The 20,522-nt window shown below is 42.8% G+C and overlaps 1 protein-coding gene across 1 annotated transcript in view; it reads right to left on the bottom strand.

Annotated features, from left to right (window-relative positions):
* The window catches only part of Slc25a36 (solute carrier family 25 member 36), a 37,729-nt gene extending 22,495 nt beyond the window's left edge, over positions 1 to 15,234 (bottom strand). The window contains exons 1-2 of the mRNA XM_021172824.2: positions 14,994 to 15,234; positions 1,818 to 1,982 (exon numbers count right to left, since the gene is read on the bottom strand). Coding sequence (XP_021028483.1) covers positions 1,818 to 1,982; positions 14,994 to 15,034 — 206 coding nt within the window. The 5' untranslated portion in view covers positions 15,035 to 15,234. The remainder of the gene's footprint in view (positions 1 to 1,817; positions 1,983 to 14,993) is intronic.
* Between the last annotated feature and the right edge of the window lie 5,288 nt (positions 15,235 to 20,522).

Below are 20,522 nucleotides of genomic sequence, written 5' to 3' on the forward strand. Positions count from 1 at the left end.
AGTGCTGGGATTAAAGGCGTGCGCCACCACGCCCGGCTAAGAAAGAGCTCTTAAAGGCAGATGAATGTAATAATTAAAGGTATGGGCAGAGAGACAAGACTTTTCTTTATGAAGTCCAAGGTGTTAACTGAGAAAAAAGTAACTTTTCACTGATCCTAATTTTACAATAAGAAAACTAGTCAGTATAGTGATAATGGGTTCTTTGGTGACTAATTTATAAAGAGATTAAAGGAGAGAAGGAAAAACTTAAGAAAATGGTAGAGGTGGTGCGTGGCTTTAATCCTATTACTGAGTAGGCAAAAGCAGGTGGATCTGTGGTGAGTTTGAAGTCAGCCTGGTCTGCCAGGGTTACATAATGAAACCTTGTTTCAAGACAACAACAAAAAACCTAAGAAATCTATATTTAAAAACAAACAAATCTAAAGAGATTTGAAAGTTCTTACTATGAAGTAAAAGCAAAATTATTGAAAACCAGAACAAAATATATCTCAGGCGTCTAAGGGAGAATTTTAAGACCTAATCAACAGTAATGTCATAATTGTGATGCAAAGATATATTTCCTGGGACTGGAGGGATGGCTTAGTGGTTAAGAGTCACGGGCTGCTCTTCCTGAGTTCAATTCCCAACACCCATCTGTAACCGTAGTTCCTGTGGAATCTGATGTCCTCTTCTGGTGTGCACATACGTAGACAAAACACCCATATACATAAAATACATGAATAAGTTAAAAAAAATCTCCCACAGCAATCAATACTTTTCTGTAATTGTGACATTTTAATTTAATTCAAAATTGCTGAATTTTATTCTACCTTTCATGTTCTTGGGTAACCAAGCTGAACAAGTGTGATGCAATTTAGTAGCAAATGTAAACACCTGGATGAGCTCATCTGCTCCTACAAAACAAACACTACTGAGCAAATTCAAACAGATTAAAGTCATGTGAGCTGACAAGGCAGACTCTCAGCACTGGGTTCTAATACAAATCTAAAGACACAGAAACTGATGGGAGTAGGGTTTTGTTTTGTTTTGTTTTTTTGAGATAGGGTTTCTCTGGGTAGCCCTGACTGTCCTGGAACTTGCTCTGTAGACCAGACTAGCCTCACACTCAGAGAGATCTGCCTACCTCCATCTTCCAAGTGCTAGGATTAAAGGCATGTGTCACCACAGCCAGTCTTGAATTGTGAATTAAGTCTAGTAATATAAACATTTTTTCCAAATCAGAAAATGACAACACAGATATTTAAAGGCTGGGCTGTTTCAAGCTGCAGCTGTTTAGGTTATATGTTCTATATTTTGTAAGTGAAAACAGACTGCCAGCATTAGATGCAGGTACTTGTGCACGTATGTGACTATTGAGCACATAACAGTACAACACTACTTTCATTTCAAAGGTAAAAGAACAGCCATCTGGGCATGGTGGAACAGAGGCAGGCCTGTCTTAGAGGCTGAACTTTAGACCAGGGAGGACTACATAGTGAGACCTTGCCTGAAAACAAATCAAACAAAAAAATTAACCAATTTAAAAAAAAAAACAAACAAACCTATGATACCTTTAGAAAAGAAACCCACTGGATAACGTAGAAAAATATTCTAAATATATACAATTTGAAAATATTCCATTTCACACAATCTTTATAATTACCTGTTCTACTCCTTTATGGCCTATCACCACTAAGAAGTACGATTCATACTTCTGACTTTCGAGTTTTCTAAAGAACCTTTTAAAATATGGAAGATAAAAACTAAGCATGTGGGAATCACTAAAATCACAGCATCCAAAAAAAAAAAAAAAAAAATCCATGACTTTTCGCTCTTACTTCAGACAATGAAGAGGTCCAGGGGACACTACTCGGTTCACACTGGCTCCAGCCATGGTGTTCAGCTGAACTTCAGAAATATACAATGTCACAGAAGATGACTGCAGCCGTGTTTTGACAACTTCCAGTGGACATGTCAGAATAGCTCCCACTGTGCCACCACATCTACAAGAAAAATCAACAAACCAGTAAGTCTAGAAAGTAGGCATTTAATCAGCCAATGAGAATACACACTCCTACCTAGTGCTCCGACCCAAGCTTACTACAATTTAAAATGTTGAAGACTAATTTTTTTGAAAGTTTCACTTCGCTGCAAACGAACACTTTCTAAAAAGAACTGAGGGAGCCAGGTGTGGTGATGCATGCCTTTAATCCCAGCACTTGGGAAGCAGAGGCAGGCGGATTTCTGAGTTCAAAGCCAGCCTGGTCTACAAAGTGAGTTCCAGAACAGCCAGGGCTACATAGAGAAATCCTGTCTCGAAAAAACAACAACAAAAAAGAACTGAGGGAACTATGGAAAAAACTCTGTTATGTTATAACTGGTAGCTCTAGTACCCACATTATCAGAATAAAATATGGAAAAAAATGAGCTTAATAATTTACACACAAAGTACAATTAGGTAAAGGAAGATTCCAATGATGGCTTTTACTAAAAGTGAGTGACAAACTGAATTAAGGCTGTAAGAGGTGGTTGGTGTTCCTTGCCCATGGGCAACTCAGAGCTCTGTTGGAATCTACAGTGTGTAACATCTTTCAAATTTCTAATCCTTTAAAAATCCCAGAACTAATTCTGAGTGATAGGACAGAGATCAATTACTTATGAATAACCATACTTATTTCTAATTTTAAGTACTCCAACACTCAAAGGACTGTACTTACAAAGCACAGTTTTACAGACATTATCTGTTATGTCCATGTGTGCAGAACAGGCAGAATTAGTTAAAAAAATAAATAACAAAATTCATTTTATATAAAGGCTGATCATTAGAATAACAAAATACTCATAGCAAAATGTATTATTTAAGCCAGTTAAGGAAAAAAATTAAGTAATAATCTAAGCAATTATTCTCTAAGTACAAGCATAGGACATTCCCGTATGTACTCTCACTTGATGTACAAGCAAGGACCGAGTGGAGTCCCCAGCACCCATGTAAAGCTAGACAAGGCCATACAGCGGCGCAGGCCTGTAACCCTAGACTAACCAGCCTGGACACACAAGACGCTGTCTCAAGACATAACAAACTGAAAACTCCAGTCACAACAGAAAAATGGAGACAATTTTTCCTGACAGCACTAAAAGCTAGCTACCCAGTTGAGGTCACGAGAATAACTGATCAGAGATGTACTTATTGCTGTGAACGGGAGCTAATGGAATACAAGGTTATATAGAAGACGGGCATTAGAAAAAGGAAGAAAAGCAGATAACAAATCATTAAAAAGAAATTATTTCAGGATCCAGAATGTGGCCACATGGAGTAACTCTGGATTTGAGGCCTACCACTCCAAATATGAAACAAAGAATACTTTATATTGATAATAACTATGTGCCATTAAGAAAATTAAAACTGAAAAGTTGTATCATACTAAAATTTAAAACTTTCCCTCTTTGAGAGAACCTGTTAAGAAAGAGTGCCAAGACTAATTTGCAAATCGTATGCCTGACAAAGTAAGTATTGCTACTCAGAAACTGGACAACCCTTTAACAAGATATTTAGCAGAATTTACAAATGATAGATAGGTGTATTCAAACAAACACAGAAAGTTTTCAGTCATCTGCCATTTGGGATGTAATGAGATACACAGCTATTTATTGCTAAAATTTAAAAGGCTGACACGTGGAACACCACATCAGAAAACAGAATGACCCATTCCATAGTAGAGATGCATGTAAACTGTAGCCTCACTCCTAGGTTCTGACTGGACAGAGACAGACAGGCAGACTTGCTGAAATGCCTACTTATGAATGTTTATAGCAGCTTAACCTACAGTGGCTAAAAACTGAAAACCCACACAAATGTCTGAGTTAATCAGGGGCTACTGAGCTGTAGTTCATCTATAATGAATACTATCCGCCAACAAAAACCTAGGCTAAATAAATCTCAAACATTATGCTCCTTGAAAAGACCTGCCAGGCATGACTTTAATTATATGAGATCTTCACTTTTATGATATTCTGCAAAAGGCAAAACTAGAAGGGCAGAAATGAGATTTGTGGCCACCAAGGGAAAGTCATTTGGAAAGACTGCCTGCAGGTGATCTGAGAGAGTTCTTGGGATAAAACTTAACTCTAAACTCAAGTGAGAGTGACATACGAGTCTGACAGGACAGCTGAGGAGAACTGTACAGAGCAAAGGAACTAAAGGAAGTGGAGCAGTGTAAGCTGGGGTTAGCTACAAAAGGTCAAGCCAGCCAAATCCTGAAATAAGTGAGGCAGATGATTTCCAGACCACATTTTTTCTTTCTTTTTTTATTAGATATTTTCTTTATATACATTTCTCCCCTCCCCACCCCTCATGGTTTCTCTGTATAGCCCTGGCTGTCCTGGAACTCACTTTGTAGACCAGGCTGGCCTCAAACTCAGAAATCCGCCTGCCTCTGCCTCCCGAATGCTGGGATTAAAGGCGAGTGCCACCACGCCCGGCCTTTATATACATTTCAAATGATATCCTGAAAGTCCCTTATACCTCCACGACCGCCTCCCACCCCCCCCACCCCCACCCCGCCGCCCGAGTTCTGGTAAGCTCATATTGTTGTTCCACCTATAGGGTTGCAGACCCCTTCAGCTCCTTGGGGGCTTTCTCTAGCTCCTCCATTGGGGGCCCTGTGTTCCATCCAGTAGATGACTGTGAGCATCCACTTCTGTATTTGCCAGGCACTGGCAAAGTCTCATATGAGACAGGGTCTCTTCAGCAAAATCTTTCTGGCATATGCAACAGTGTCCAGACCCCATTCGTACTGAAGAGCTATTGGTAGTTGACAGCTGCTAGAGTAAGTAAAATTACATTTAAAATTTGAGTGCTGTGGCTACTGGAACAATTTCCACACTCCAGTGGATGGTCGTCCAACACCCATGCACAGAAAGGCAGCCCCAACTAGGTGGTGTGTGTGTGTGCATGAAATTAGGGGACTGTACTGAGAGGAATATAGGGGTGTTGGAGGTTTATAGGAGTAGATATATTTCACTGTGCATGTATGAAACTCTCAACAATACAGATCTTTAAAAAGCTGTGCTAGTTAGTCTTTTGTCAATCTGATACTAGAGTTATGTAGGAAGAGAGAACCTTTAAGGGAAACCGCCTTCAACAGCTTGCCCTCTGGGCATGTCTGGGCAAGTAGAGGCATTTTCTTGATAATGACTGAGGTGGGAGGGTCTAGGCCATGGTGGGTGGTGCCACCCCTGAGCAGAAGGTTTTGGGTTGTTTACAATCAGTAGCCGATGGACCGTAAGAAATGTAAACAGTGTTCCATGGCCTCTGCTGGAGTTCACACCTTCCTTCAGGTTCTGGCCCTACCTGAATTCCTTCCTTGGCTTCCCTCAGTGATCTACTGGGATTAGGACAGGTTAAGTCAAACAAACCCTTGCTTGCTGCTTTTGGTCATGCATTTATCATACAACAGAAAGCAAACTAGGACAAAAGCCAAATGTGAAAATTAGCAACATATGAAGTATTTGGAGCTGAATGCATTTCCACTATGCAAAAACATTTAATATGTTTATGTCCACAAGTAAAATACCCAACAAGAATCTTCCCAGAAGCAGCAGGTATTTGTGACAGAAATCTTACTTTCTAAAGGGAATACAGCTGGGATAAGGCTCCTGATAGTATTTGTCTAGCATGAATTGAGCCCGAATTTCCCAGCACCCACGAATGCACCCACTCACACACGCTCCTGGGCAGGAGCTGAATTCCCTGATGAGCTCAAAAACCTGAGTTCAAATTTAAGAAAATGCACTGCATGCAGATGCACTATCACAATCTTTTCAACTGCAGACAAGAAAGACTTTATAGCCAGAGAGAACACAAAGAAGAGAAAAACATCAGATTGTCAGACTGCCTGCCTCCTGAGTACCCAGCACCACTGGGTAAAAAGGTATTTTATTTATTATTATTATTATTTTAAGATTTTTTTTTATTTTATTCATAAGAGTACACTGTAGCTGTCTTCAGACACACCAGAAGAGGGCATCAGATCTGATTACAGATGGTTGTGAGCCACCATGTGGTTGCTGGGAATTGAACTCAGGACCTCTGGAAGAGTTAGTGCTCTAAATCACTGAGCCATCTCTCCATCTCTCCAGCCCCAAAGGTATTTTATTTTTATGGCACACGAGTAAAGCACTGTGCTGCAATGCACTTAACTCTTATGTCAAAATGAACATGAACACAGCTAAAATATATTAAATCTGCAATATTATCTCATATACGAATGTAAGATGTGGATGACATAAGTATTCTAAGCTAAGCAAATAATTAATGGAAAGGCCTGGGAGCCATGGTACAGGGTTAACAGTTCTAGCTCTTGGGAGGCAGAATCAGAATCAGAAGTTCAAGGTGACCCTCAGCTACACAGTGAGTTCAAACAAAGTCTAGGCTAGCCCTATCTCAAAACAAAAACTAAACCCCAAATACTATGTTATTTTAGCCTTACTCCACTTCTCCAGTTTCATATCAATAAGTAGATTTTTAAAGGACATTTTAAACATTTTAGAAATACTATTTTGCATAACCAACATAATCATGTTTTACAAAAATAGCGAGAATTAGGAGGATCACAAGCTCAAGACCCGCCTAGGCTAGGGTGTTCCGAGACAAGCTAAGTCAATTTAGTGACTCAATTTAGTCTCAAGATAAAAAGAAGGCTGAGCTGGGCGTGGTGGCGCATGCCTTTAATCCCAGCACTCGGGAGGCAGAGGCAGGCGGATTTCTGAGTTCGAGGCCAGCCTGGTCTACAGAGTGAGTTCCAGGACAGCCAGGGCTATACAGANAAACCCTGTCTCNAAAAACCAAAAAAAAAAAAAAAAAAGAAAACAAAACAAAAAGAAGGCTGGAAGCATGAGGCTCTTGGTTTACTTTGCAGAATCAAGATGAGGAAGTTTCTGAAATCAAAACTAGCTGAAAAGTCTCTAATTACCCATGCAGGAAGTTCTAGGTTAAAAATCACCAGAAATGAGAAAAGGGCTCAAGGGTTTCTGACAACTATCAGAAAAACAAGAAAAAGAAAAAGAAAAAGACACAGCCTTAGTCAGCCCTGGGGAAGCAGAGTCAAGTGGAACTGGTCTACATCGCAAACTCCAGGCTAGCCACGGGTACAAAGCAGACTTTGTCTCAAAGAGCAAAAGACACAAAGAAAATGACAACCCAGAAAAAAAATTAACTGCCTTAAGTCTCGCTGGCTGTAGACAGGCTTCTCGGCAGCCCACTCCAAGGGCCTTAATGCAGGCCCTCAGGATCTCCTGCCTCGCTCCCTCCCTCCTCATAGTGCTTTTCTCCTCTAACCCAGTGGTATGGCCCTGAGTCAGAGGGAATGCATTGTGGCCGTCAACTAGTCTGCTAATGTGAACATTTTACTATGTAAACATCACACTTTAAAGTTATTTCTGTAAGTCACTGTTTTCTTCACTGGCTATTCCATGGAGAGAACAGCCAAGTTTGAGATCAAAGAACATTAAAAAATCATTATAGCATCAAAAAATCTCTAGATTATGAATCTTACTGAACTATAAATGGCATAATATCTTTGGTACATCCAAAGTAACCTCAATTATCTCTTCTTAGTCAAACTACCTGGATCAGTGTGTGTGCTAATAGTTCATAGGCCGTGGGCAGGGGCTGGAACAACGGCTTCACGGTTATGAGCACCGGCTGCTCTTCCAGAGAATTGAAGGTCAATTCCCAGCACCCAGGTGGAGCTTCACAATAGTATATGTGTAACAGCAGCTCTAGAAGATCCGATGCTCTCAAACGGCACCCAGAATGCATACACAACACAGACGTATGGGCAGGTAGAACCTCTCTCTCTCTCTCTCACACACACACACACACACACACACACACACAGTTACACACACACACTCTTATAGGCACTTGTTGGGTAGACTGGTACACATCTGTAAGTTAGCACTCTTGAGGCTAAAGCAAAGGAACCAAGAACTGCAGACCTGCATGGTGAAACACTGCCACCCAGAAAGGGAAAGAACAAAGAGAGGAAAGGGAAGAAAGGGGAGGGACCAGGGAGGAAAAGGAACCAGAAGAGTAAAATAGCCAAGATCACTTAGAGAAATAAGATGCAAAGAAATATATTCTATGCATCAATCTACAGCCTTGTTTAACTCAACAGCTTTATAAGACAATTAGAACTCTTCTACTTTATGTTTGTCTAGTAAGTTTACCCACCTCTAAGGAGCTGCTTGTATTTGCTTATGTACATAAGAGAAAATTTCTGGCATGCCAGTGGTCAACTACGTTAGTACTTTTTACCAACCTCTTGAGTAAGCAGCACAGTTGAATAATTCAAACTCAGTGTAACCAGGAGACTCTTTAAAAGCACAGATTTAAAAAAAAAAAAAAAATCCGGGCGTGGTGGCGCACGCCTTTAATCCCAGCACTCGGGAGGCAGAGGCAGGCAGATTTCTGAGTTTGAGGCCAGCCTGGTCTACAGAATGAGTTCCAGGACAGCCAGGGCTAAACAGAGAAACCCTGTCTCGAAAAAACAAAACAAAACAAAAAACAAAACAAAACAAAAACAAACAAAAAACAAAACAAAAAACAAAAACAAACAAACAAAAACCCTCTGCAAACAGACCTTATAAGAAAGCAGGGGCTGGCGAGATGGCTCAGTGGTTAAGAGTGCCGACTGCTCTTCCGAAGGTCCAGAGTTCAAATCCCAGCAACCACATAGTGGCTCACAACCATCCTTAACGAAATCTGATGCCCTCTTCTGGAGTGTATGAGGACAACTACAGTGCACTTACATATAATAAATAAATCTTAAAAAAAAAAAAAGAAAGAAAGAAAGAAAGCAGTGTGCCCACCGAGGGCTTCAAAGTGCTGTCCCACCCAAGCTGACCATGGTGCATAAGGACTAAGCAGAGAGTGAGGGGATGGGAAGGCAAAGGACGACGTCTCACTGAAGAGCAAGCAGTCAGTACCAAGCAGACAAATCTCAATCAACCTGCTAAGAACCATGAACCGTCCAGGTGCAGACACAAAAGCAGTCGGAGTCTCAAACTGCTGAACCACTAGAACCCGTTCCAGTGTCTACAAAAAACTTTTACTAAACAAATTGGGGTAGGGGCACAGGAACCTAAGAATATTCCAGATTCTGTTGAAGGAAAAGGACCAACATGCAATAACTGAATCCAAGACTGACGGTCAGACGTAAGCTGCCTTCCTTCTGAGGCTCTGAGTGTGCCTGGGCCAGGATCCTTGTGAGACAGGCAAAGAACTTCCTACATGTGCAAAGTATTTCCTGAGCAGGTCTGCACGACTGAGTCGTGTGCACATCTTTAAAGGTGCTTGACTTTACACAAACCTATTTTCTCAGACAAATGGAGTTTACTTTGTAAAAGCAGAATAAACAGGCTGACCCATTTTTCTGTCTCCAAGTAATACACCATCTCACAAAAACAAAAACAAAAACAAAAAAAGGTTAACCAATCTTGGGGCGTTGGGGGGGGGGTTGTTTATTAAAACATATGGTCCATCTCAAAATCCAGTAAACCTCATTAGGGAATTCTTACCCCCAATTTTTCTTGTGTAGCTATTTGTTAACCAACACTACAGACAGAGCATTAGCTCCATGACTTTTGTATATAAGTCAATAAATATTTTTTTTCCAAAATGGATAGGAACATTTCCTATGCAGTAATAGATTACCATCAAAAAACTAGATTTAGGGGGGGTATTTAAGGTACATGTAGAGTTTCTAATATAGTAAAAATTAATAGGGTATTCTTATTTTGCATACTAGAGCAAAATAAAGACTAATAACATCCAAAAATGCTGGTCAACTGATAAACTATCAGGAAACTATCACATAGATCAAGATACAATTGTAGAACATCAGACTAAGGACTAAAAAATCCACTGTGGAAACAAAATATGCAGAAGGAATATAATATATATTGAGGTAAATTTCCCCCATAAAGTATAACTTAAATCTATTTGCTTCCCTTTGCATCAAATTTGAAAGCTGTCCATTAGTTTTCTATTTCTTTCCTGCTCCAATCACATTTCTAACCCCTTGTCCTGTAAACACCCAATCAAAATCACTAAATCAGATCAGGTCCAATGGCTAAGGGCTCTAAACATAATTTATATGCCAGGGACTGGTGCAATGGCTCAGTGGTTAAGAGCACTGACTGCTCTTCCAGAGGTCCAGAGTTCAAATCCCAGCAACCACATGGTGGCTCACAACCATTTGTAATGAGATCTGAAGACAGCTAGAGTGTACTTACATATAATAAATAAGTAAGTAAATAAATAAATAAAGTCTTTTTTAAAAACACTAGAAGTCTCAACATTTCTTCCTTGCTCTAATATACTTGCCTCACTGGATTTCAGAACACACTTTCTGTTTCTCCTGCTCCCCCTGCCCCGCCCCCTTCTCTTTTTGAGAGGATCTCATTAGTAGACCAGGCAAACCTGGAAATCTGCCTGCCTCTGCCTCCTACCTGAGCGCTGGGATCAAAGGCAGGCACTACCTCGCCTAGCTAGCTCTTCTGCTCTGATAATTCCTGTTCTAATCTTCTTAAATTTAATATTTTACTTATTCATCTTACATCCCACTCACTGACCCCTTCCTGGTGGCCCCTCCCACAACCCTTCCCTAGTCCCCGCTCCCCTTCTCCTCTGAGCAGGTGGGGACCCTGGGTATCATCCCACCTGGCCTTTCCTCTCCCACTGAGGCCAGACAAGGCAGCCCCGCTAGAAGAACATATCCCACTTATAGGAAACAGCTTTTGGGGTAACCCCCGCTCTCTGTTCTAAGCTTTTATTGGAGATTTGAACTTAAAAGTCCCCATGCTTAGGCAGTCGCACTTCCCTTAATGTACCATCTCCAGACCCTTGCATGAATATTTTTAAGTGAAACTGGCAGACACCCTAAACACTCTGCTTCTAGATGAAGAATAGTGAGACTACCAACAGCTGCCTTTACACGCTTTGCCTTCAGACTTCCAGTACAAAGCAAACAATGTCATACTATTCTTATAAACATGGTCTTAGAATTTAAAACTATCCTAAGGGTTCTTGGGAATTCTAAAGAGTCCTAGCCCTTCCCCACCCCCTACACTAATCCAGTGCAGGGAATAGTTTAAGAATACCGTTTTAAGCTGGGCGTTGGTGGCGCACGCCTTTAATCCCAGCACTCGGGAGGCAGAATCAGGTGGATTTCTGAGTTCGAGGCCAGCCTGGTCTACAGAGTGAGTTCCAGGACAGCCAGGGCTACACAGAGAAACCCTGTCTCGAAAAACCAAAAAAAAGGAAGAAAAAACAAAAACAACAAGAATACTGTTTTAATAGTTTAAGAATTCTCCTGGTTTTCCAATCCATTGGAATGAATTCTCACGGGGGATGTCTCAACGTTTAAGATCTCTCCCCACCATTCATAGGTTCAAATCCTACTACGTAAGGTAACAGTAGCTGGGCTTTGGGGAAGTGACTAGATATTGAGGGCAAAGCTTTCTGTTTGGAATTAGTGTCATAAACGACCCTACTAGCCAGCCCTTCCTACCGTCTGAGGGCAGAGTGGGGATGGAGGCTGAGGAAGCATGGCCTCACCAGGCAGGCATGCAATCTGCCATCACTGCATCTGGTCTCTAGAACTGGAAAAAATAAACGCTAACTTTTTAGATGCCACCTGATTTATGGTGTTTTGCTATAGCAGCCCAACAGGTCTTTGCAGGATGGATCTGGAGACAAGGCTCAACAGTTAAGAGCATTTACTGGGCAGGTTGTGGTGGCCAATAACTTTAATCCCAGCACTGAGGAGGCAGAGGCAGGAGGATCTCTGAGTTCTAGGCTAGCTTGGTCTACATATTGAGTTCCAGGACAGCCACAGCTACATAGAAAGACCCTGCCTTGAAGAAAAGAAGGAAGGAAGAAAGAAAGGGAAGAGGAGAAGAGGAAGGAGGAGGAGGAAGAGTGGAGGAAGAGACAGCGGTGGCGAAGTATAGGAAAGTACTTCCTGGTCTTGCAGAGGATCAGGAACGAGTTCCAGGATTGGCCTGCTTGGGTTCTTACAAACATGTGTGTATATATATATATACATATACACACACACACACACACACACACACACACACACACACATATATATATATATATATATATATATATATATATATATGCACACACACACCTATACACCCAAATACACATGTGTGTGCACACACAGACATAAATATATAAAATTTTAATGTTAAGGTTTATTTTACTTGATGCATACAAATGTTTTGTATCATGTGTGCCTGAAGTACAATGAAAACTTAACCTTATTTACATTTTTTTTCTTTTTTGCAGGCTACGATGATTTGTCTCTGTAACTTAACTAACCCAACCAATGACCTTATAAATTCTGAATATTAACTAGGGCAAAGGCATAATGAGCTCAAAGGGTGATTTATAGTAAGCACGAGTGCTGGTCTGTTTCAAATGTTCCTATTTAACAACACAGCCCCAAATCTTTCTGGGACCCTGATGAGCCCACCTGAGTATACACTATTTTAGTTATCAGGAAAGGAACTCAAAGGCTCCCGTGTTAAGAAAACCCTTGCTTAAGAGTGAATGCCACTATGAAAGGTTACTCTTGGTTCTTTTAAGGTATACTGAGCATAATCCAAAGAATAACTGTATGTGAGGAAGTCCAGGCATAGAGCCTACAAAGACACACCTCTCCTGTAGTAAGGTGAATTTTACAACTACTAGTGTATATAATTCTATCACAATAAACAAACCTAGCAATTATGAAAAACACACTAAATTACTGCCAAAATAAACAATTTTGATATATAACTTAGACATGTTCAATTAAGAATATTACCAACATCACCTGAACTCTATCTATGTTCAGTACATACAACACTGCCAGAACATTACACAGAACAGAATTCATGTACTGTGTAACTGTCAAGATGTCTACAATAACTTAGTCCTCATTTTACAAGCATGAAAGTGTTTGAACTTGGGGTATTTGTCTTGACATCTGTATGTTTTCTGTATTTTGATTAAATGCCCTTTGCTACCACCTACTACTGCGTCTACAGAGTATATGTACATATGGAACCACTATGTACGAATATGAGATGCAATAGGAAGGAGGGGAATTCACAACACACGTACCTTGCCCCATTTAACATTCCACTACTGTGTGCGTACTAGACTTCTTGAGAAGTGGAAGAAATGAACTGATATTTTTTAATCCCATACATAATAATTCTCCATTCCAGCTCTCAACTAAAACAAAAAGCCTACATAGAATGGCCTAACTTCACAAGTGTTTATAAACACAAAGTGATGATCCTAGTACAACTGGAAAATATCCACGTTCAGACTAACATTTATATCCTACACAAGTATGTACTTTAACAAAACTTGCATATATATGCAAGGACTCTAGAAGAGACCATTGTCAACTCTGCTCTACAAGAGAAGTGATTAAAGACTTCTGTCTATTTCTTAACTCAGAACAAAATAAAATACCAACCTGAACTACATCTATGGTCTTCTAACTTTCAGGTGTTTCCAGAAGATCTAATTACAAGTAGAAATCCAACTACAAGATGACATCCTTACTTTCTCCTACTCTGCCCCACCCCCACCCCCAACACACACACAGGGAGAAAGAGGGGGAGGAGAGAGGGAGAGAGAGAGATTAATAAAATGTTCTAAGGGGCCAGGCAGTGGTGGCACACGCCTTTAATCCCAGCACTTGGGAGGCAGAGACAGGCGGATTTCTGAGTTCGAGGCCATCCTGATCTACACAGAGAAACCCTGTCTCGAAAAACAAAAACAAAAGAAATGTTCTAAGGGCCGGAGGATGGAGCCCTGTGGCAGAGAACTTGACTAGCAGGTGCCAAGTACAGGTACTGCAGAAATTAAATTAGCCCTTTACTGGCAGTAAGCATTTTAGAAACACAAAAGGCAAACTGCTACTCATAAAATTAGTAGTTGTTTAAATGCCAGAATAGTGGACCATTCAAAATTGGTGAATCATAAATGTTGAATGACGTGTGTGCCAACTATGTAAAGTACTGTCATATTGGCAATAGAATCTCCACACATTAACTCAAAGCAAACAACCATGCAAAGAATGCATACACATATGTATGTATCCCTTAAAGTGGCCGATCCAAGAATCAAACCACCGAACTTTAAAATACTACTTTATTCTGTTATATAGGTTAAAAAGTTAATTCACCATAGCGATTTTTTTGTGACAACTTTATAGTCTTGCAGGTAAAAGTCTTAACGTTGCTCTATTATTTCTCTAAATAATTGGGAAGGAACATATCGAATGGAGGAACAAACTTGGCTCAGCAAAATGGCTGTAGCTGGGGGATCAGCAAACCAGACTTCGGGCTCCATACTAATCCTGTACACATATATAATGAAATATTCATCTAGTACTCGACGTCTCTCAAACCATCCATACCCCTTCTCCAAAGCTGGCAGTGCTGGAGGGTCGGAGGGGGGGCTGCCTTCCCATCTCTTCAAAAGAAGAGAGAGAGAGAGAGAGAGAGAGAGAGAGAGAGAGAGAGAGAGATTGATTTCAAAGTCACTGCCGCTTTTGCACCATCTCCCGCAAACGGGAGCAGGCAAGGGAGAGAAAATTTTCCGAAGCTGGAAATAACCTCCGCGCACCGCGGGCGAGCACTGCAACGCCTTCCCCGTCGGCTACGACGCCGGCCAGCAGCAAAGGCGCAGCGGCGGCCGGAAACAAGGTCGCCCGCGAACGTGGGCAACGTGAGGCCCAGTCGTGCGGGGCGGGGAGGCCGAGCCTGCTCCCATTTTGTCGCCATGGCCGAGCCTCCTCCGCGAGGTCCGGATCCGTGTGCCTCCGCTGTCGCGCAGTACCAGACGAGCTAGGCCGCGACTCACGCCCTGCCCCCCGCCCAGGCCCGGCGTGGCCTTCGCAGGCCCGCGGCCTCCAGCCCGCGCGCCCCAGCAACCTTACCCCCCGGCAAACAGATGCACCAGCGTGTCCCTCTGGCTCATTCTCTCTTCTGCATGTCCTCCGGGAGCAGAGGCGGGACACGGACCCAGCAGGCCGCCACGGCCAGCGGCGAGGGCCAAGAAGGGGGACGCCAGGGAGTGGGCGGAGCCGCCGCTGCGGAAGGCCACCCGCGATCCCACCCCACGGGGTTCCTGCTCCAGCGAGCTCCGCCGGACTGCGCAGTGCGAGTCCTGAGGAGTCGGAGGTCCCTACATAAACAGAAGCTCCTATTGGCTTAGGCCGCGTGACGTCACGAGGTTCGCACGCCTCTTTCACGTGATCGTCCAGGGGGCTCCTCAATGAAGGGCCGCGGGGCAGGACGGGAGTGCTTGCGGGTGTGTAGTGGGTCGACTCGCACTCTCACCCTATGCGCTGATCAGAAAGCCGCCCAGCCCTCGCCACTTACCTGCGCTGGCCGGCTGGGACGATCTAGGATAAAACCCCAGCGGCCCAGGGCCACAGCAAGTTTGTGGGTTTAGAACTGAGCCTTTCTGCTTCCCGGTGTTTGCCTTGGAAATCTCTTGTGCGAATATACTCGCTTGCACTCTCACAAACAGTACGGCATTAAACATGATCATTAAACATAAGCGTTAAATTGGGATCTGCTGTGGAGTGGCGAGATAAATCGTTTTTTTTTTTTTCTTTTGGTCAGGAAAAAGATGCAAAATCTCACTTTGAGACCAACCCTGGCTGCTCTCTGGGGCTTGCCCTCCAACTCACAGAGACCTGCATGCCTTAGACTCCCAAGTGATGGGATTAAAGGCGGTCCACACTCTGGAACATTCCTGAGATGGAATGCTGACGGAGAATTCCTGACAGGACTAAGGTAGAGTCACATGAGGGGAAAGTGTTCAGTAAAAGGCAAGTAGATTAAAACGTGAAGGTTTACTACAGGAATAAACGAGCTACTTATTTTACTAATCAACACATTTCTTACATGTATATGTAGGACTAGGGAAAGTTTTCTTTCTCTAGAAAACGGCCATGATTTCAATTTTTTGTTAACTGCTTATTATTTGCAAGGTACAGATGAATCGTCAAAATAATATAAATAGATATCAATATGCTAATCACACAGAAGGAACAGAAATATATCTCATTATTTCTTTCTCTTCATCCCCCTCCCCCATAAAACTGCCCTTCCATTTGCAGGGGCCCCATCACCCTTTCCAGCCCACATGAAAATTTCCAGAGCCACTTACACGGGCACACCTTGACAAAATTCTAACTGCTTTAGCTCTCTCCGTGTTTGTCCGGCAACTAAATTCCTACAAAACGTACAGACTGCAAGTGTTCATGCCACTGTAAAGGACTGAGTGTGTAAATTATTTAAAGCATTTCAGCAGTGCGGAGAGTCAGCGATATTGTGTTCCTTATCTGATTATTATTGTTGGGGGAGGGGCACTGCAGCCAAAGTCCTTGGCCCAGGGCTTACCCTACTCATCCCCAGTACAGCCTGACTTCTGAGCTTTACTGTTGAAATGAGAACAGTCTATTAGAGCGGGAAAGGATGACAAAGGGGCAAAACTGGAAGAGCGGACACAAAGAGTGACGACAACCCTAGCCAAATGACAAAGATTCCCGCAAGACATCCAACGGGTATTTTCTTTATATGGCAGTTGTGTTGAGACACAACTCCCAGGACACATGGCTCTTTAAAATGTGTGGTTTAGCCGGGCAGTGGTAGCGCACAACTTTAATCCGAGCACTTGGGAGACAGGGGCAGGTGGATTTCTGAGTTCAAGGCCAGCCTGGTCTACAGAGGTAGACAGAAGGACAGCCAGGGCAACACAGAGAAACCCTGTCCAAAAAAAGTATATATAAAGTGTGTGGTTTGGTGGGTTTTAGTGTATTTTCCCGGTTGTGTAGCCCTCACCTACCTATTTCCAGAACGCTTCCTCACCCACAATGCAACCACATGTTTGTTAGGAGTCGCTCCCATTCTCCTCTCCTCCTCTTCCCTACAAACCACTGATCTAGTTTCTATCCCTCTGGTTTTGCCTATGCCGCACATTACTTATAAATAAATACATATTTCTAAAACTGATGTGTGGCCTTTGGTGTGAGGAATTTTTCACTAAAAGTGTCTTCGAAATCCACTCGAGTGTTGCTGCAGGATGGGTGCTTCATTCCCTTTCACGGCAGAACCTCTTTGCTTGACTGAATACGATGCGTTTTCAGAGAACCGAGCCCTTGTTTCCACTCTGAGGCTGTCCCCAGCGCTGCGGCTGTGAACAAGTTCTATGGGCATGTTCTTGTACCGTCACAGTCATTCCTGGGTCGGTGACAAGACAGTGTTGCTGGTCCCCTTTCTGTCTCTCTTGGAGGCCACTGTGGGTGCAGACCCAGCACATTCTGCTAATTTGGTCGCCGTCCTCTGGGGCACCAATGCTAAAGTCTATACGCCTGCTGGGTACGCAGCACTGTCATAGCCTTCCTTATCTCTCCGGATAGAACACTGCTTCACTGAATAGGCCCCGTTGTTCTTTCTAGAAGCTTTTCGAGCTTTCCTGAAGGCTGGTATTAGAGCCGGGTGAATGGTACCAAAGGAAACTTCCCACCAGTTTATCCATCTCCCTTCCCAATCTCTAACAAGAGGACTTCTGGGAGATAACAATTTTTTAGTGAGAAGAGACCAAAGTGATCTTCTCTGTCAGACAGTTGGACACAAGTACCTCAAAAACAGAGGCCTCCCCTTCCTGACTAACAATGGTTTCTAATTTCAATTGCTAAAGAGTTGAAGAACGAACGTTCTTAGTGGTTAGAGGGTGGGGGTTGGGGTGGGGTACAGTAGAGCACAGCTAGACAGAGGTCTCCTTTTCTTCTCTGTTTTTCTGTTATTTTTATTTCTTGTAGTTTTAGAAAATTTAATATTGGGGGGTTGTTTTTGTTTTGTTTTGTTTTGTTTTGTTTTGAGATAGGGTATCTCTGTGTAGCCCTGGCTGTCCTGGAACTTACTCTGTAGACCAGGCTGGCCTCGAACTCAGAAGTCTGCCTGGTTCTGCCTCCCAATTCCTGGGATTAAAGGCCTGCGCCACCACTGCCCAGCGGTTTAGAAATTCTTAAAAGCTTCAGCCCTTAAAACAACAGTTTTAAGTGTTTGGTGGGGTTTTGTTGTATGAGGTTGTATTGTTGTGGCAAAACACCATGACCAAAAGCAACTTAAGCAAGAAGGGGGGTTATTTCAGCTTAGGGTTCCAGAAGAACAAGCATGCATCACAGTGGAGAGGCCTTGCTGCTGGCATGATGACTGAGCAGGAAGCCAAGGACTCACAGCCTCAGTGGTAGCAGGCAGCCAACTGGGTCTGGCCCAGGTCTTCTTATGCCAAAGCCTGCTCCCAGTGATGTACCTTCTCCAGTAAGGCTTTACCACCGAACCTCTCCAAACAGTGCCACCAACTGAGGACCAAAGTATCACATGCCTGAACTATGGGGGGCATTCTCATTCAAACACCACAAAGGTGAAGCAGGTGGTCTTTTATGTGCCTTTTCTTTGCTTTTCTGTTCTCCTTCTCCTTGCCCTCCTTCTCTCCCTCCTCCTCCTCTTCCTTTTCTTCTCCCCCTCTCCCCATGGGGTCTCTTGCATCCTGGCTGGTCTTCAACTTACTACATATCTGAGGGTGACCTTGAACTTCTTTCTGATCCTCCTGACTCTACCTTCCAAGTGCTGGGATCACAGATGTATGCCTCCACGCCTGCTTTTTATGTAGTCTTGTGATTTGAAGTACAGTTGCTGATAGACCACAGGGCTCCATGCATGCTTTGCAAACACTCCCAGGGCTCCATGTGTTCTCCACAAGCATTCTGCCAACTGAGCCACATCCCAGGCCCTAGTTTTACTTTTAGCAGTAAGTTAATGCAGAAGGGTTTAAAAAAAAAATTAAAATCTTGTCAGTGTCTTTTCCCACATCCTACTTTAAAATGGAAACCATTGTCAATAGCTGGGTGACTATCCCTTTAGATACTTTGCACTGCAATGATGATAATCTTGAAGTACTTCATATTTATACAGCACTCTGTATGGCTAGACCTTGATTGCCCTTTTAAGTTACAATTGACATGTAATAAACCATACCCGTTACACAATATAGTTTGGTGATTTGTATGTGTATATACACCAGAAGCACCGCTGTAATAAAGATAATTGTTATATCTACCAACTCCCACCCACAACATCCCCAAATCTCCTGCCCATTATAGGTTTTCCAGTTTTGTTTAACCCCTTTAGGCAACCACTAAATTTATCTAGAATTTGATCTAAACAAAGCCACAAAAGGCATACCTAAATACATACACACCACATATGCATATGTTTGTTATCTTTTTTTTGATGAGCATAATTACTCTTAGACTAATTCATATAGTAGCAAGAATCACTAGCTCATTTCTTTTCTTTTCTTTTTTTTTTTGGGGGGGGGNGGTCGAGACAGGGTTTCTCTGTATAGCCCTGGCTGTCCTGGAACTCACTCTGTAGACCAGGCTGGCCTCGAACTCAGAAATACACCTGTTTCTGCTTCCCAAGTGCAGGGATTAGAGGCATGCACCACCACGCCCGGCTTAGCTCATTTCTTATCTTGTGGCAGCAATATTCAGTTACTACAAATAGAGTCATTATGAACATCCATGTGTGTGCATGTGTCTAACAATGCTTTTGTTCCTCCTGTGTACCAGACAGTGTTGCAAATACTTAGGAACTATTTAAATTAAGCCTCTTTACAAGCATTGGAAGGAAGTCCCCCTTCACAGACAGGAAGTTGAGATAGGAAGAGTTTATGCGACTTATCAAGCTGACCCAACTTGCAAGTGATGAGCTGTGCTGGAAATGGAAGAACGCTGGTTCCAAAGTATGTAATCTCATTCTTTAGATCACACTGATAGCTCACTAGCCCCGCCCTCCCCCAACATGATGAGAATGGAGGTTGAAAGTCCCCCCACCCCCAACCCCCGGTGAGAGTATAAACTGAAGGTCCTACGAAACCGTGAACAATTTTGGAAAGAGTCAGCAGAAGAAGTTAAGGGTCTAGAGAAGACAAAGTATGCACTTATATCTGTGTCCCAGATGGAAAATCCCAGGTCAGAAACTTCCTCATGCACTTTACTCTCCCCTGGGTGCCTTCCCGTCAGCCATTCCGTGACACTGAAACTCAGTGATGTTTACTGACCTAGCTCTGTACACTGGAGATGATAAGCATTGGGAGGGAGTACCAGAGGTAGATAAGATACTTGTTGCAAAGATGGATATTTTTCCCCTATAGTGAAACAACTGTTTCCTCAAGGGAAATACAGTGTCTCTGAGCCCAAAAGTAGGTTCAAGATCCCCTGAAAAACCTCAACTTTAAAAAACAAAACAAAACAAAACAAAAAAAACAAAAATTAACTGGGCGTGGTGGCGCACGCCTTTAATCCCAGCACTCGGGAGGCAGAGGCAGGCGGAGTTCTGAGTTCGAGGCCAGCCTGGTCTACAAAGTGAGTTCCAGGACAGCCAGGGCT

The sequence above is a fragment of the Mus caroli genome, chromosome 9, assembly GCF_900094665.2.
Source record: "Mus caroli chromosome 9, CAROLI_EIJ_v1.1, whole genome shotgun sequence".
Classification (NCBI taxonomy): Eukaryota; Metazoa; Chordata; class Mammalia; order Rodentia; family Muridae; genus Mus; species Mus caroli.